The 14,582-nt window shown below is 47.1% G+C and overlaps 1 protein-coding gene across 7 annotated transcripts in view; it reads right to left on the bottom strand.

Annotated features, from left to right (window-relative positions):
* The window catches only part of DPF3 (double PHD fingers 3), a 257,874-nt gene extending 245,065 nt beyond the window's left edge, over positions 1-12,809 (bottom strand). For 3 of the 7 annotated variants that reach the window (XR_013827309.1, XR_013827310.1, XM_079914742.1), the window contains exon 1: positions 10,965-11,132. Coding sequence is in view for 3 of the 7 variants with exons in the window: in XM_079914742.1 (XP_079770868.1) it covers positions 10,965-11,044 (80 nt within the window). In the remaining 4 variants the exon portion in view is untranslated. Of the gene's footprint in view, positions 1-10,964; positions 11,134-12,727 lie in introns of those variants that run through there. The other 4 variants (XR_013827307.1, XM_079914741.1, XR_013827308.1 and 1 more) reach the window with 2 other exon arrangements.
* Between the last annotated feature and the right edge of the window lie 1,773 nt (positions 12,810-14,582).

Here is a 14,582-nt window from a genome sequence, read left to right as displayed (position 1 = left end):
TCTCAATATGAAGAATAAAGGTCCTCACATGATCCCCAGGACATCATTTTTTGTTTCATTGTCACATGAATTTACCTGCACTGAACATGGGTGGGAGAGAGTCATAGGGAAAGTTATATCTATGTAGGCATTATGAAAGTATAGGAAATTCTGTCAAAGAATATCTATCTGAAAACAGTGACTGGGCCACAGTTACCTCCAAAGCTCAGTAGGACAGGCAACAGACTCTCACCAGATCCCAACTTTGGGTTAAACCATTATAGTACCTGTACCTTCTGGTCTCTTCCACCTTAAAAACCCATAAAAGTCCTCAGGTATACCAAAGGCTAAAGGAAATCCCATACACAGCTGAGCATATAGTAGGCACTTAGTAAAAGTGTGGTTGATTTATCAGTGGCTAGTCACAAGCCCTGGGTTACTTAGTCCCTGAAAGAGGACAGAGCAAAAAGACTTGCCTTTAATTCCCAAGACCAAAGGGAAGGAAAGCCAAGTTTTTCAGATCCACAAGGATGAAGTGGTAAAGAGACAACGGGCTAGAATAAATGACGCTGACAATCATCACAGCCTCACACGCTACACGCAAGCAGGGCAAGCTTGTGCCTATTTTCCGACTACTGAAACTGTAGAATTGGGGGAAAGGAATTCTGCTGCCTTTTCCAAACTCCTGCCAGGGAGAGAATGAGAAACAAGTGGACTCTAAAGAGCTAGAAGCAAATTAGGTGGGAAGAGCCTGCTGGCTTCATTTGCTCAGTTACTCCACACACATTTATTAAGTGCCTGCTATGCTAGATCCTATAGGGATAGAAAAGCACAGGCAGCCACCCTTCCAGTCTTCCAAGGCCTTACATTCTAACCAACCAGCGTTAAGTATTTCAGTGGCGGGGAGAGAAGAGTATGCTTGGGACTATGGGGCCAAGGACAGGGGTGGCCAATTCTACCTGAGGGCCAGCAAGGGCTTTGCCAGGGAAGAGGGGACTTTGAAGTGTCTGGAAGATGAGCAAGTAGATGTTCGTCATGTGCCTCTGGGGCAGGATAGGGCTGAGGAGCCACAAGCAGTTTGGTAAGACTATAGGGGAAGTGGGAATGGTGCCACCTGTCTGAGCAGGGATACAGAACCATCCTTTCACGGTAACAAGTTCACCCACATCGCTCATTCTAAGGTTCTTAACCTGGAGCCCATGTACCTCTAGCCCATCTGCTGATGGGCTCCTCCAAGTCTGTGAACCCCATAAAACCATAGGCATATGTTCACACCTATCTGCATTTTTTCTGGGGAGATGATCCAGAACTTCCATAGGATTCTCAAAAGGGCCTGTAATTGCCAAGGAAAAGTGAAAAAGAAACACTCAATAGGACATTGAGTTGCCTGAACACCAAACTGTGATGTTTAGTACCTGACATATCATAGGTTTTCAGAATTAGCAGAGCTCAAGGGATGAATACAAGGAGATGGGAAGAAATCGCCATTTTCATCACCGAAACAAACATTGTGTGCACAGACATTCGTGTGCCAGTCAGTGGGCTAGATTTCACAAACCAATACCTCTTAACATAAAGGCACATGGAAAAATATCTTCTCAATTTCCTGTTCACAGGATTGCAAAGCCAAGTCCCTAAATGTGGATACAAGTCACCCAGGGCAAATCACTGCAATCCCAGATCAGGCTCAAACTTTAGTTGGCAGTTGCCTAGCAACGAATAACCCTGAAGACACATCACCAAATAGAGATGCCAAAAGGGCATTCTGTGGACAAGCTGGTTCTGAAAACTAGCCCCCGCGCAAGTTTGTCTTCCAGGCCTCTCTGGGACTGTTGGGGGAAGAAGCAGACTTTGCAGCCAAAAGGAAGCTGGAAGAGGGGGTGGAAGGTGTTCAGATGGTGGTGTGTAACAAGTGGGCACAGAAACAGGGAACCGAGGGCTGAGGGAGCAGGCAGCCTCAAATAGAGAAGGCAATTGGTGCCTCTGCAGGTCCTCTTTCAGACCGTACCTACAATTACTCTTCTGAGCAGTTGCTGAGCAAATCCCAGCCATATCTAAAGGTGCAGAAAGTGGCAGGAAGACTTGACTGCACCTACATCCAGCCCTGCCCTGAAGTCATCATCCTCTAGCAGTTCCACTGAACTACGTCAGTTTGGGGTGAGCAAGATGACAGACCTCCAGACCCAGGGAGCAGTTTTTATCCAGCTCTCCAGGGCAGCTCGCTCCCTTACAGAGGCAGCAAGCATCAAAGAGGCAAAGAGACCTCACTTTCTAAAATTCAGATTTTTTTGTTTTTTCTTTAATGAAAAGCTCAGAAACTCCTTCTGCTGAGGCAGGTGAGACTGGGATTCCTAAGACAAAAGTTCTAATCCAAATCATGGCACAGGCCAACACTAGGCACCTCTCCCTGCACAATGGTAGAAAGCTTGGGAAGAAAGCTTGGGCCTTCTTCAGAACCTGTTCTCCTGGAAGGTCTTGGGGGCCAGGGGGAAGGGGCAAACAAATATATATCAGTCAGGAAGCGACTCAGGAAGAATAAATGCGGAAGTCAAACAACAACAAATAAGGCGGATATAAATCCAGATAAAATATTAAAATCATTAAAGGGCTGCTGCTCCCTGAAGATTGGGAAAAATGAAGAGAGTTAATTAAAAGCAATCTCCACGCACTGCTGAGCCAGCCGGCCCTGATAAATCAACAGCTGGGGCTTCTGTGGAGGGCAGTCAGGGGGCTTCAGGAGTGGGGTGCGGGGGTGGGGGCTGCCGGCCGGGGGGGGGGGCTGCTGCAGAGATGGCAGTGACGTCCAGTTGAACACAGTGACTTAAGTTTCGTGTCTTATTAAATATTTTATGACCACTGAATAAAGCTGTTCTTCCAAGCGGGGAGAAAATGATCATTCGGGTGAACAAAAAGTGAGGAAGATAAGGGTGAAGAGGTATTTTTTGTTTGATTCAAGACTTACTTGGGACCATGATGTCAGCATCTCTGATCTTGCCTCAGATGCAGAGGCTTTTGTTTCTTCTCTCTACCTGATCTGCACAGGTACATGCCTCTTCTAAATTCTCTCTGCAAAACCCTGGGCTATGTTTGTTTTGGGGGTTGGGGGAAGCAGTGCAAAGTCAGGGAAAGAAATGAAGAGGAAGAGGAGATAAAAAAGACCTTCAAAATTCTCATTGTTGATCCAAGCCAGACTTTTAGCGCAAAACTAAAAGGTCAGTGGAAATTGTGGGAACTTTCTTTTTTTTTTCTTTCTTGCTTTCTCTTTCTTTTTCCTCCTTTCTTTCTCTACTTCCTTCCTTCCCCCTTTTCTCTGCAGTCAGATAAAGTTTCTGTTCTTCATTTTAAACAAAAAAGAGCTCAGAACTTTGGGGGCCAATCTAAGTTAAAAAAAAAAAAAACAGCAATTTTAGTGTATTACAAAAACGGCCCTTCTCTATTCTAAGGGAACCCTCCAGTTCTTCCTTGATGGAAATATAATCAAGAGAAATGATTAGGAGAAAGTGGTTTTTTTTTCCCTCCATAGAATTGGGATTGGAAGGGGGTGTGTGCATGGGGAAACATAAGGAATTATGCATTTGGATATGCATTTTAATTAGGTGGACAGAAGCAGCCGCCTGTTAATTTTTCTTGCTTGTTTCCACTTAGCATTCATCACAGGCAAAACCACCATAGAGCACTCCCACGATAATAGATGGTTCTGCATTGGCTAAGTCCTCAGGGAAAATAATTAGCAGGAGAGAATATATTCTCTCCACTTCAACTACCCCAACCACCCTGCCCTCCCCCACCTCCAGCACCACATTGCCTCCGCCCTCCCCCCAACCCCACAACTGACAGTGGTTTCACTAGAAGCCTAAGGGAGCAGTCCGCCTCCTGGTTTACAAGCACTTACTTTGCCCTGCCAAAGAACAAGGGTCTGGAAGGAGAAACGGACTGGAGGCCTTCATTGGAGTGGAAGCTCCTAGATACAGGGAGGGAGGCTCTATGCCGCTTAGCTGCGAGGGGCAGGCTCGCAATCAGAATTGGCCAGGACAGGATGAAAAAAGCTCCAAAGAGAGTGAGACAGTTCTCCCTGAGCTCAACTAGCAGCAAACAGAGATATGTAAAGAGTCCTTGGTTGAGGATAATGGGAGTAGGGATGACGTTTCTCATTTAATTTGCTTTTATAAAGTACAGGAATGCTGTGGGTTTGCAGCAAGCTTGGATCTGAAGCATTTCCAAGGCTGGCAAATAACTCTGTCATTCTGATATTTGACCCTCGCCACGATGCTGTCCATAGTCTACTCTTGTATAAAGAATCAATTCTTGCCGCTGACCCCCTATGTCAACAGCACACCCTCCTTGCTCACAAGCAGATTTAAACCCCAGCCCCCCTGTCACCCCCTCTCCCTCCCTGGAGTCTTCTTGATAGAAGGAGGAGCCAGAGACGGGCTGATGACAGGAGCCCAAGTTCCAGGAGAGCACTCCCTCTGCCCGCCAGCGTCTGATTCCTCTGATCACGGGTGGACTCAGTACAAGGCTGACAGTGGGAAATGAAATGAGGACTTCCCTTGAGCTCATATTCTCACCTATTTCAAACCCAGACAATGTAAAAAAGCCCACTGAGATCCCAGGGCTATTTACACACAGCTGGACGAGTGAGGCTTTGCATTTACTGAGAAACAATGATTAGATATGATATGTAATGCCAGGATCTTTTCGTTTATTTTAGTTTTAATATAGTAATGTTTATGAGACATTGCTGACTCTCTGAGAAGGCCTCAGTTAGCTACGAGAAACTTTGCAGTTCTAGTAACACCTCACATTTGTACTTTACACCTTCTGAAATGTTTTCACAACCATTATTTCATCTGGGCCCCTTGCAGGGGGTAAGCAGGGCTGGGTACAGGGAAAGGAAGCGAAAGGAGATACAAGCCCTTCTCACCTTATGAAAAAATAGGCCAGATTTGCTACCTCTTGACTTTCAAGCTGTCCTGTCATCCCAGGTGCTCCTTCCACCTGAACCCCTGTTGCCAGATGAAACCTCCACTCTGCCTAGGAAACCTTCACTCCAAGTCTCACCAGGTAACTACTACTGCTGCAGCTTCTGGAGCCTCCCCCAAACCCAAACCCTGGCCCCCACAGGGAGCCACTGACCTCAAAGGGTTGGGGTTAGGGGGACAAAGTGAAGGCAATCCTTGTGGCTGGGGATGAGAGAAGTGAGTCTCTGGGTTCCCAGGGCATTTACCCCTCCTCCCCAAAACAGTGGTTGTTCCACGGGGGAGGGGGGTAAAAAGGTTGAATTCTATGATACTATCAGTATTTTTTTTTTTAAGTTTACAAGGAGGGAGTTGCCTGTACTATCTAGAAATGTACTCCCTGGGTTTTAATAAGTCTAAAAATGAAGGGGGACCTAAGCACATACCCAAAAGAACTGAAAGCAGGGACTCAAATAGCTACTTACATACCCATGTTCATAGCAGTATTATTCACAATAGCCAAAAGGTGGAAACAACCCAAGTGCCCATCATTGGATGAGCAGATAAACAAAATAAGGCATATACATACAATAGAATATTATTCAGCCATAAAAAGGAAGGAAATTCTGACACAGGCTGTAACAAAGCTGAACCTTAAGGACATTATGCTAAGCTAAATAAGCCAGTCACAAAAGGACAAATATTGTATAATTCCATTTATATGAGGTGCTTAGAAGAGGCAAATTTATAGAGACAGAAAGTAGAACGGTGGTTAGCAGGGACTGGAATGGGGGCGGGAGGAGGATGAGGGGTTATTGTTTAATGGGTACAGAGTTTGTTTAGGACGATTTTTTAAATTCTGGAAACGGATAGTATGGATGGTTGCAGGACATTATAAATGTACTTAATGCCAGTGAACTGACACTTAAAATGGTTAAAATGGCACATCTACATGTCATATATGCTAAATATAAATGTTAAGTGCATTTTACCACTAGTAGTAAAAAAATTTAAGGGGCTGCCTCTGTATGCTGGAGGTCAGGGTGACCATTTTGTTTTGTTTTTCTTTCATTTTATCTCTCACAATTTAGGCTTTTATGAATTCTGATAGGCTTTACAACCCCTCTTCCTCCTTTAGACTTGTAGCAAATTGCCAAGGGAGCTTCCAAACAAAGGAAAGCCTGATAATAACACCTCCAGAAGAATCTGGGATGTTCTGGAGGCATGTCACTGAATGAGAGGCAGTGAATTCCAGTTTAGACACTGCTAATATCCACTTGGGTATGGCCAGACTCTGTGTGTCTGCTAGACACCTCCATTTCCTCAGCAGTTATCACGGGATACAACAGAGGAAGCTCACTGAGACATCAGTACAGGCCCACATGCTTCGGCTCACTGAACAGTCAGGTAACTGCAGCTGCCCAGATGGAAGTGAAATAAGCACTTTATTTACATGTTAATTGGGATGGGTGCCGTGGTAGAGGGGAGAGCTGTTCCAAGGAGACTGTAGATAAATGAAATCCAGAGAAGAAAAATCGTTTGCTTGGTTCCCTGTCTCCCTCCATACATTTAAAGAAAAGAGGAAGAAAAAGATAGATGTTCTCAATAATTCCAGTCTTTTGCACAACCAAAAACTTTATCTGAGTGCTTGTAAACAACAAAATAGGCTAGTTTTCCCACTTCTCTTTCCATCCTCTAGTTGGAGTGCTAATGAGAAGAAAAGTGTTCAAAAGGGATAATCAGAAGAAAAGTCCACATTTTAAACGGGCCACCACCTGGTCCTCAGGCTTGGGCCCTGAGAAGGGAGAGATTAGAACCCCAAATGGTAGCATAACGTGGCAAGACTGGATCAGAGAAGATGAAACTACGGAAGAGTCTACCAGTCTTAACTCCCCTTTAGAGCCACACTTTAAAAACAAGGAAGGGGACCTCCCTGGTGGCGCAGTGGTTAAGAATCTGCCTGCTAATGCAGGGGACATGGGTTCGAGCCCTGCTCAGGGAAGATCCCACATGCCGGGGAGCAACTGAGCCTGCGCACCACAACCACTAAGCCTGTGCTCTAGAGCCCGTGAGCCACAACTACGGAGCCTGCGCATCTGGAGCCTGTGCTCCGCAACAAGAGAGGCTGCGACAGTGAGAGGCCTGTGCACGGCGATGAAGAGCGGCCCCCGCTCGCCACAACTAGAGAAAGTCCTCGCACAGAAACGAAGACCCAGCACAGCCAAAAATAAATATAAATAAATAAATTTTTTAAAAAAAGAAAACTTTGGAACTTGCAGTAGATCATAATATCAGTCTCTGTTGCTGTTAAACAATCATCTTTTCAAAGTTCCAGACCACACAGTGGTTTTATCCACTTACCTATCCTCTCCCCACCCCCACCCCAGGCCACTCTTTTATCTTTTCTTGTTAAATACCTACATGTTTAAAGATTATTTAAAGCTAGGGTCATGCTTACATAGGCCCCTGCTGGAAAACCCTGGCTGGGCAAAAACTATTTCAGTGGTTGTGGCACTTCTGTGGCCAGGAGCTTGCCACATTGGGCTACATTTGTCTTCTAGTGACTTTCAGAACACTCAGAAACCACAAAAGTTACTTTGCAGAGGTTGGGATAATAAACAGGACTGGATTCTGGTGCCTTTTTATGACCCACCCCCAGCACCACTACAATCAGCATGGCTGCACTTTCAAAACTGAAACATCAGCCTCAGTTTCCTTTCTTTTCCCGGCACAGGCTCAAAACAAAGCCTGTTGACGGTGGCATTTTATTTTTTGCCTTGATCTGAGCAGATGGCTCTGGAACAGCTTTAGACATTACAGTGTTTCTCAGATGTACCTAAATTTCAGCTACCTGCATGATTCCAAAAAGACAAAGGAGGATAAGGAGTCTCCAATTAAGTTGCCTCTGAATTCCTGCCCACTTTATGGAACTGAGCAGCTCCCATTCAACTGGAGACCTCTGGATGTCTCCCAGGTGGTCTGCAGGTCCGGCAATTTTCAGAGGTTTAACCTGTGACAATGCCTTCATTTGGGTTCTGGCAGAAATTAATATCCTTTATGAGTATCTCATCCAAACCAGACATTCTTCCCACTGGAAAATAATGTGTGCTAACAAAGTTTGGAAATTTTAAGGATTTTTTTTCTCCAGTGGCAACCATAAGCAGATGCAGAAGGTGGTTCTTAGGCATCTGTCGGCTTAAAATATCTGAGGGTCCTTTTTCATAAGGGGCTAAAATAATGCCCATAAAAAGCTGCAAGTTTGGGCTTCCCTGGTGGCGCAGTGGTTGGGAATCCACCTGCCGATGCAGGGGACACGGGTTCGTGCCCCAGTCTGGGAAGATCCCACATGCCGCGGAGCGGCTGGGCCTGTGAGCCATGGCCGCTGAGCCTACGCGTCCGGAGCCTGTGCTCCGCAAGGGGAGAGGCCGCAACAGTGAGAGGCCCACGTACCACAAAAAAAAAAAAAAAAAAAAAAAAGCTGCAAGTTCACAAATTCCCAACTGCAATGTTCCCCATTTAGTACCTACCCACGCCCCCCCACCCCAACAGAAAGAGCCAGAAGGAGATTAGAACCAGGAATGTGTCCCCCCTACACCATCCTCTCTGATATCTAAACTGAGTGCCACAGCAAGAGTGAGGTCTGGCTTCTAAGTGGCAACAATTACACAACTTTCACAGGCACAAAACCACTTTAGATTAGAATACACTGTCTCCAGATCATAGACTGTATAAAAAGATGAAGATCTGAGGTCCATCTATGCACATGACCAGCTGCTTGACCTTGGCTGAGTAAGTATATTTGCTTCTCCCAGAGCTGTGTCCTTAATAACAAAACAGAGATGTAAAACCATGCCTACAAGCAAGGGAAACTCCTTACAAAAAAGTTTCAATACAATTACGTATATGTATGTTCACATGTTACAAGCATGACCAAATAGTTTTCTGCTCTCATTATTTATAAACAAATAGTTTCTTGGGGTAAATCCCTATTGGCTTATATGGAATAATTAAATAATAATAACTGTTACTCTTTTCTAAGCAGGCAATTAGTATAATAGATATATACGTGCATAATCCAGTCTGGCAGAAGGTGGCAGACATTCCCAGTTAAGTGCATACAAACCAGGGTTTTGATAATTTAATAAAAGAGTAAGTTGTTTAAACTGTTGATAGCAGATTTGGGGGAGGCTGGCTAACCTGAAGTAGAATATCAAATAAGATTAGAATCTATATTAAAAGCAAAAACAAAAAAAGAATATAGCAGGGCAAAAAAAAAAAAAGCTTTATGTTTCCTAGGTATGTAGAAATCAACCAGAATACGATAGGTAATGTGGCGGACTTACACATAGACCTTTATCAAATCCATATTTATGTTACCTATATAACATGGCCTTTTACTTCACTACATGGCCCTTATCTTGCATGTACATGTAAGAAATAAGGGTGACTCACACATCTAGGCTCAGACAATGTAGCTGCTAAATTAAATAATGTGCAATACCTATTTACACATCATACATGTCTATCGATGCTTTTAAATTCTATCAGCCCAGATGTGACTGCTTGGTTGTGGAGCCACCTGCCGTGTCCCCTTTGTGATCTGATCAGTCCAGGCGGCTCCTGTTTCTGCCTCTAACACCCTATTGGGCAGTAATAAGATGTTAAAGGCGACAACAGACAGAAAAGCCAGGCTGTCAGCTTCAGAGAGGACGGGGGTGAAGGGTACAAGGAGGAGGAATAAGAAAGGGAGTTGAGGGGAGATCAAAGACAGGCAGGAAGAAAGCTAAACTGCTGAGAGAGGAGATGTGGCTCCAGGAGCTTGGGGCCCTACAGAAGACCCCAAAGCAATGAGATTCAAATTGTGCCATCCAGTTACTCAAGCTATTGAATTATTGAATGTCCCGCGTGGAAAAAGCTAGTGTGATGAAAAATGGTCTACACTCAGCATAGGCAGAGCCCTACAGAGATGTTGCATGAAACCTGGGCTTGTTTCTTCCCAGAACATTACCTACCACCACTTTATCCCCCAATCCTAGAGGAAACCTTTGTGTGACCAGTTTCTATAGGGGGCGTCCTTGGTGTTGGCCTTTTTTTTTTTTTTAAGGGAAGGGAGAGAAAGACTCAGAACGCACACAGAGAAAATGCTGATGTTGTTCAGCTCCGTTTCATTGTCAAGAGGGACACAGGAAGATAAAAACATAGCTCTCCAAACCTTTCTCCCTGCTCCCCTCCTCCCAGCACCCCCATCCATCCCTTCCGCTGGATGCGTCTCTGCGCTTTGTTCTAATTTAGCCCATGCATAATTTATTCCCGTGTGTATTGTTTCCTGATCAGCAACTTTTAAAAACAAATGAAACATATAAAGGTGATCTATTAAACAAGTTGTTTTTAAAAATAAAGGCAGATGTTGTAGGTCTCGCTGTAACAACATGCGTGCTCCTACGTTAGCAGTTTAAAAACCTTCTACGGCGCAGGAGGCTCGGCTGGTCGGGGGTATTGTTTACACACCCTTACCGCCAGGGAAAGGGGTCGGGATGCAAAAAAATGAGCGGCTAATTATAAATGACCATTCAACTGCCACCTAGAAAAAGCAGGCTGGGGTGTTGTGTGTATGGCGACACAGAATTACAAATACATCACATTGCACCTGTTTCTAATTATACAAAGTACAAGTGTAATAATTCAGAACTAATTCCAATAATCAGCCCGCTTCTCTGTCCCTTTCCCCACTTCTAACCCCACCCCACACAGCCACTCTCCCCAAATACGCACCCTTCTGCGGTCCAAAAAGCAAAAATAAAAAACTGGAGCGGCAGGAATCAGTGTAGAGACCTTGCGCCCGCCCGCGCGTAAGCGGGCTCCCGGGTAATAACTAGGGTACCGCTTTCCCAGTAGGCAACAAACCTGGCGCACATGTGAAAATAGATTTCTCTAACTTGAGTTTACCAGGAGGCATCAGCCCCGCTACGCGTTTTCGGCTGGAAATGTGAAAACTCCAAATCGGCTGTGGGTTCGGTAAAAACTCACAGCATCAGCTGCGTGGCAGCGCTAGCGACGAGGAGAGGGGATGCGGCGAAGTTACGCCCGTTTATTCTGCCACAAAACATCTTCTTTCTTGGGTGAAACGCTGTACCGTTCAAGTGCAGCGTATCCTATCCGAGCTTCCGAGCGAGAACTGAAGCCGAGGGCTGCTCTGTAATCAGCCTCAGCTTCCAATGTCCTCTTAGCAGCGTTAATACATATACAGACATTTAAAACTCCGAGATCTGGGACATTCCTACCCCTTTCCCTTATTACCAATAGGAGATAAGCTGGTGCAAACACCTCCCGTTCTCCCTGCGCGTTCCTTCGCGTTAAGAACCCCCTGCCGCCCTCCCGCCTCCCCGCGTGCGAACCTGGCTTTCAACTCCTAGGGGAGCCCCGGGTGCTGACGCGGATGCGCTAAGTTGAAAGAACCTGGGTGGGCATCCGCCACGCACCCGCGAGAATTCAGCACGAAACGGCCCCCACGCGCACCTCTCCCTCCCCTCTCCCGCGACTTCCAGCTGGGAAGTCCTAATCCCAGGCGCGCAGACCCACCCACCCACGCCGCGCCGAGAGAGGGAGCGCCCCTCTGCCAACATTACTGCCAATAGCACCCCTTTTAGAGAGACGCTAGTTTTCCGAAGCCACCCCCGGCTCCGCGATCGCGAGCGGACTTGGCGGCTTAACAGTTCCACCGACTGGAAGGAAGGAAGGAAGGAAGCCAGGATAAAAAGGAGGGGGAAGGAAGGCGAGCAGGAATTGGCTGTCGGACCCGCGGACTGGCCCCCGCGTGTCCTCTCCCAGCCCGCCCCCTCCGTCCCGGATCTGGGCGTCCGCTCAAAGTCTCCCGGCGGCGGCCAGAGGCACCTGCCCCTCGTCTGGCCGGGAGCAGACGCAGCCCGCTCAGGCGGGGAGCCCCAAGCTGCCTCTCGCCTGCCTCGGCTTTTCACCCGGGGGAGGCGAGAACACCATTCATAAGACCTGCAGCTTCCCGGTCTCCAAATCAACCCCAAGTTAACCCGAGTCGTTAATTTACTACAGCCAGCTCCCCCACAAACACACTCGGAGACACACCGGCGACCGCCCGAAGCGCCGTCACGCTCCGGGGGCTGCCCCGGCAGGAAAGCCCCGGGCAACCACCTGGGCCCCAGGGCTCCCGGGACCCGCTGCTCCCCCTGCGGTCCTCCCAACTCTGGAAGGTTTGCACAAACTCCCCGCAAGCGATCGGAAGGCGGAGAGCGTCTTGCAAACTCCGGAGCTGCAGCGGTCCGCTCACCCCGGCGGACCTAGCTGCGGGGCGGGGGCCGCGGGCTCCGGAGGCGCGGGGCTCAGCCAAGTGCACCCAGGCCACCCCAGCCCGGCGCTCGCCCCCAGCAGGGCCGCCCCCCGCGCCGCGCTCACCTCCCCGCGAAGCCGGGGGCTCAGGGGACCGTGCTGTCCCCGAGCTGCCCACGATCCCCTAGCTGTAGAGCGCTCGAGCGCCTGGCTTCCCTGCCGATAACCCCTCTCTCTCTGTCCGCCAATTTAGAAGAACACAGATGTGACAATTTTCTTCTTGTTAATTGCATCTCCTGACATTTCTGCGCGTTGAGGGAAAAAAAAAAAAAAGATGAAGAAGTAAGAGCTGAAAGAAAAGAGAGAAGCCCCGCCGCGGCTGTAGGCGCCTGCAAGCGCAGTGCATAGGCAGCGCTCGGCCCGCAGAAGGCGCCTTTTTTTTTTTCAAATTGAAACCACGCGGAATATGTACATTTTTTAGTCTTACTTACGCTTTCAGGGGGTTGTGAATGACAGTCGCCATTTTGCTACAATGTAACAGAATATTGTCTGTCTCGGAGTTCTAAAGGTTTGCTCAGGGGAAGCGGAGAGCCAATCAGAGCACGGGATACCGGCCCGCCGGCCAATCGGCGCGGCTGGTCGCCAGGTGGGCGGGGCCTGCACGGTGGTAGTTATTAGGGGAGCTGTCAAAGCCCAGAGGTCACTCCCTTTTGTAGAGCCCGAGAGCAAGCAGGTCTTAAAGGGGCAGTACCGCGCGAGCAGCTTCTTTTTCGGATTGAGGAAAGTGGAGACGCACAGGAGAGTATTTTAGTTTGGTTTGAATCCCTACTTTCTAAATAACTGCAGAGAGTTGCGCTCCTGGACAGAAATGTTTAAGTCCTGGACAGAAATATTTAAGTATTGCCAACAAACCACTGAACCCCATTCATTAGCTTTTGGCTTTGCTGTTACGTTTTTAATCCCGCAAAGGGCAAATCCCCTTGTTCCCGTGCAAAAGTTGAAAGGCGGCCGTTTCGTCTAACAAATTACTACACGTGTCCTGCCGTTTGCTAATACTCTGGGTCCTGCGGCTTCTTAATATTCTCCTTCCCGAAGTGTCGTCTTTATCTCGGCCACCTTCCTCTCTTGGTTTCTTGAACTGCCGCCGCCGTTCCTGGCGACTCCAGAACAGCAACTCCCCTCCCCCTGCAATGTCTCAATGTCAGGCTCGCTCCCTCCTGCAGCCTGGGCTTTCGTTACGTAATGCGCGGTGGTAACTCTGGCGGTTCCCCACTACCACCTCTTCTGTTCTCGCACACACCAGAAACTTCTGAAATGGTCAGATTCCGGCTGGCTTGAGAGCTAACTGGGGCCTGAGGCTCTGACCTTTAGGCTTAGGGGAGGAGAGGTTTAAGGGAACTTTGGAAACGCTTTCTACCCCTAGGAAAGCGAGTAACTAGACAGAAGTTGTGGAACCTAGCCTGGGTGTTGCCAGGCTCTCTTTCGGGGAGTAGCACACGCGATTCTGGCGTCAACTTTAACTGATTAGATAGAAGGTGAAAAGAATTTGCTAATGAATAATCCGATGTGACCCAAAGCGTTCAGAGAGTCTCTGTCTGCTTCAAGTCAGTGCGAACGCCTCACTGGCGAACCCCTGACAAAATCAGGAGACCTCTGCGAAGCCAAGCTTCCACTGGGCAGCCTGTTAGGTCGGGGTGGATGAAATCGCACTAAATCATGAATAGGGGCCTCGTCAGTATACAGAAATCTGGCTACCATCCCAAAGTTGTTTAATCGGGTCAAATAGCTAAGATAGTGGGGGAGGAGTGAAAAGGGGGGAGAGGAGATACCAAATTGCCAGTTCTTCAAAGCTGTGCCCTCTCACTTCCTTTCTCAGTGTTCCCCTCAGAGCAATGGATAAAATAAAATAAAAATTTTTTTACGTTCCACAACTTTCCGAGTTCAACTCCATATACTATTAGAGTTACAGATAAACAGAACATGACTGAATCAGTATGTTTGTAAGACTTGACATTTTTAACCCCTTCTTTCTGCCTAGTTAATAGCAGAGTCAAGTTCTATAGATTGCTTTGTAACTTTTTTTTAACTGAAGTATAGTTGATTTACAATGTATTAATTTCTGCTGTACAGCAAAGTGATTCAGTTATACATATATATATATACATTCTTTTTTATATTCTTTTCCATTATGGTTTATCATAGGATATTGAATATAGTTCCCTGTGCTATACAGTAGGACCTTGTTGTTTATCCATTCTATATATAATCGTTTACATCTGCATCTTACATCTGCTAACCCCAACCTCCCTGTGTAACTTCTTTGCACAGCATCTTGCAGTTTGAAAA

This window comes from Stenella coeruleoalba (assembly GCF_951394435.1).
Source record: "Stenella coeruleoalba genome assembly, chromosome: 2".
NCBI lineage: Eukaryota > Metazoa > Chordata > Mammalia > Artiodactyla > Delphinidae > Stenella > Stenella coeruleoalba.
Note: the sequence above shows the minus strand (reverse complement) of the source record. Positions and strands in the feature narration are given on the sequence as shown.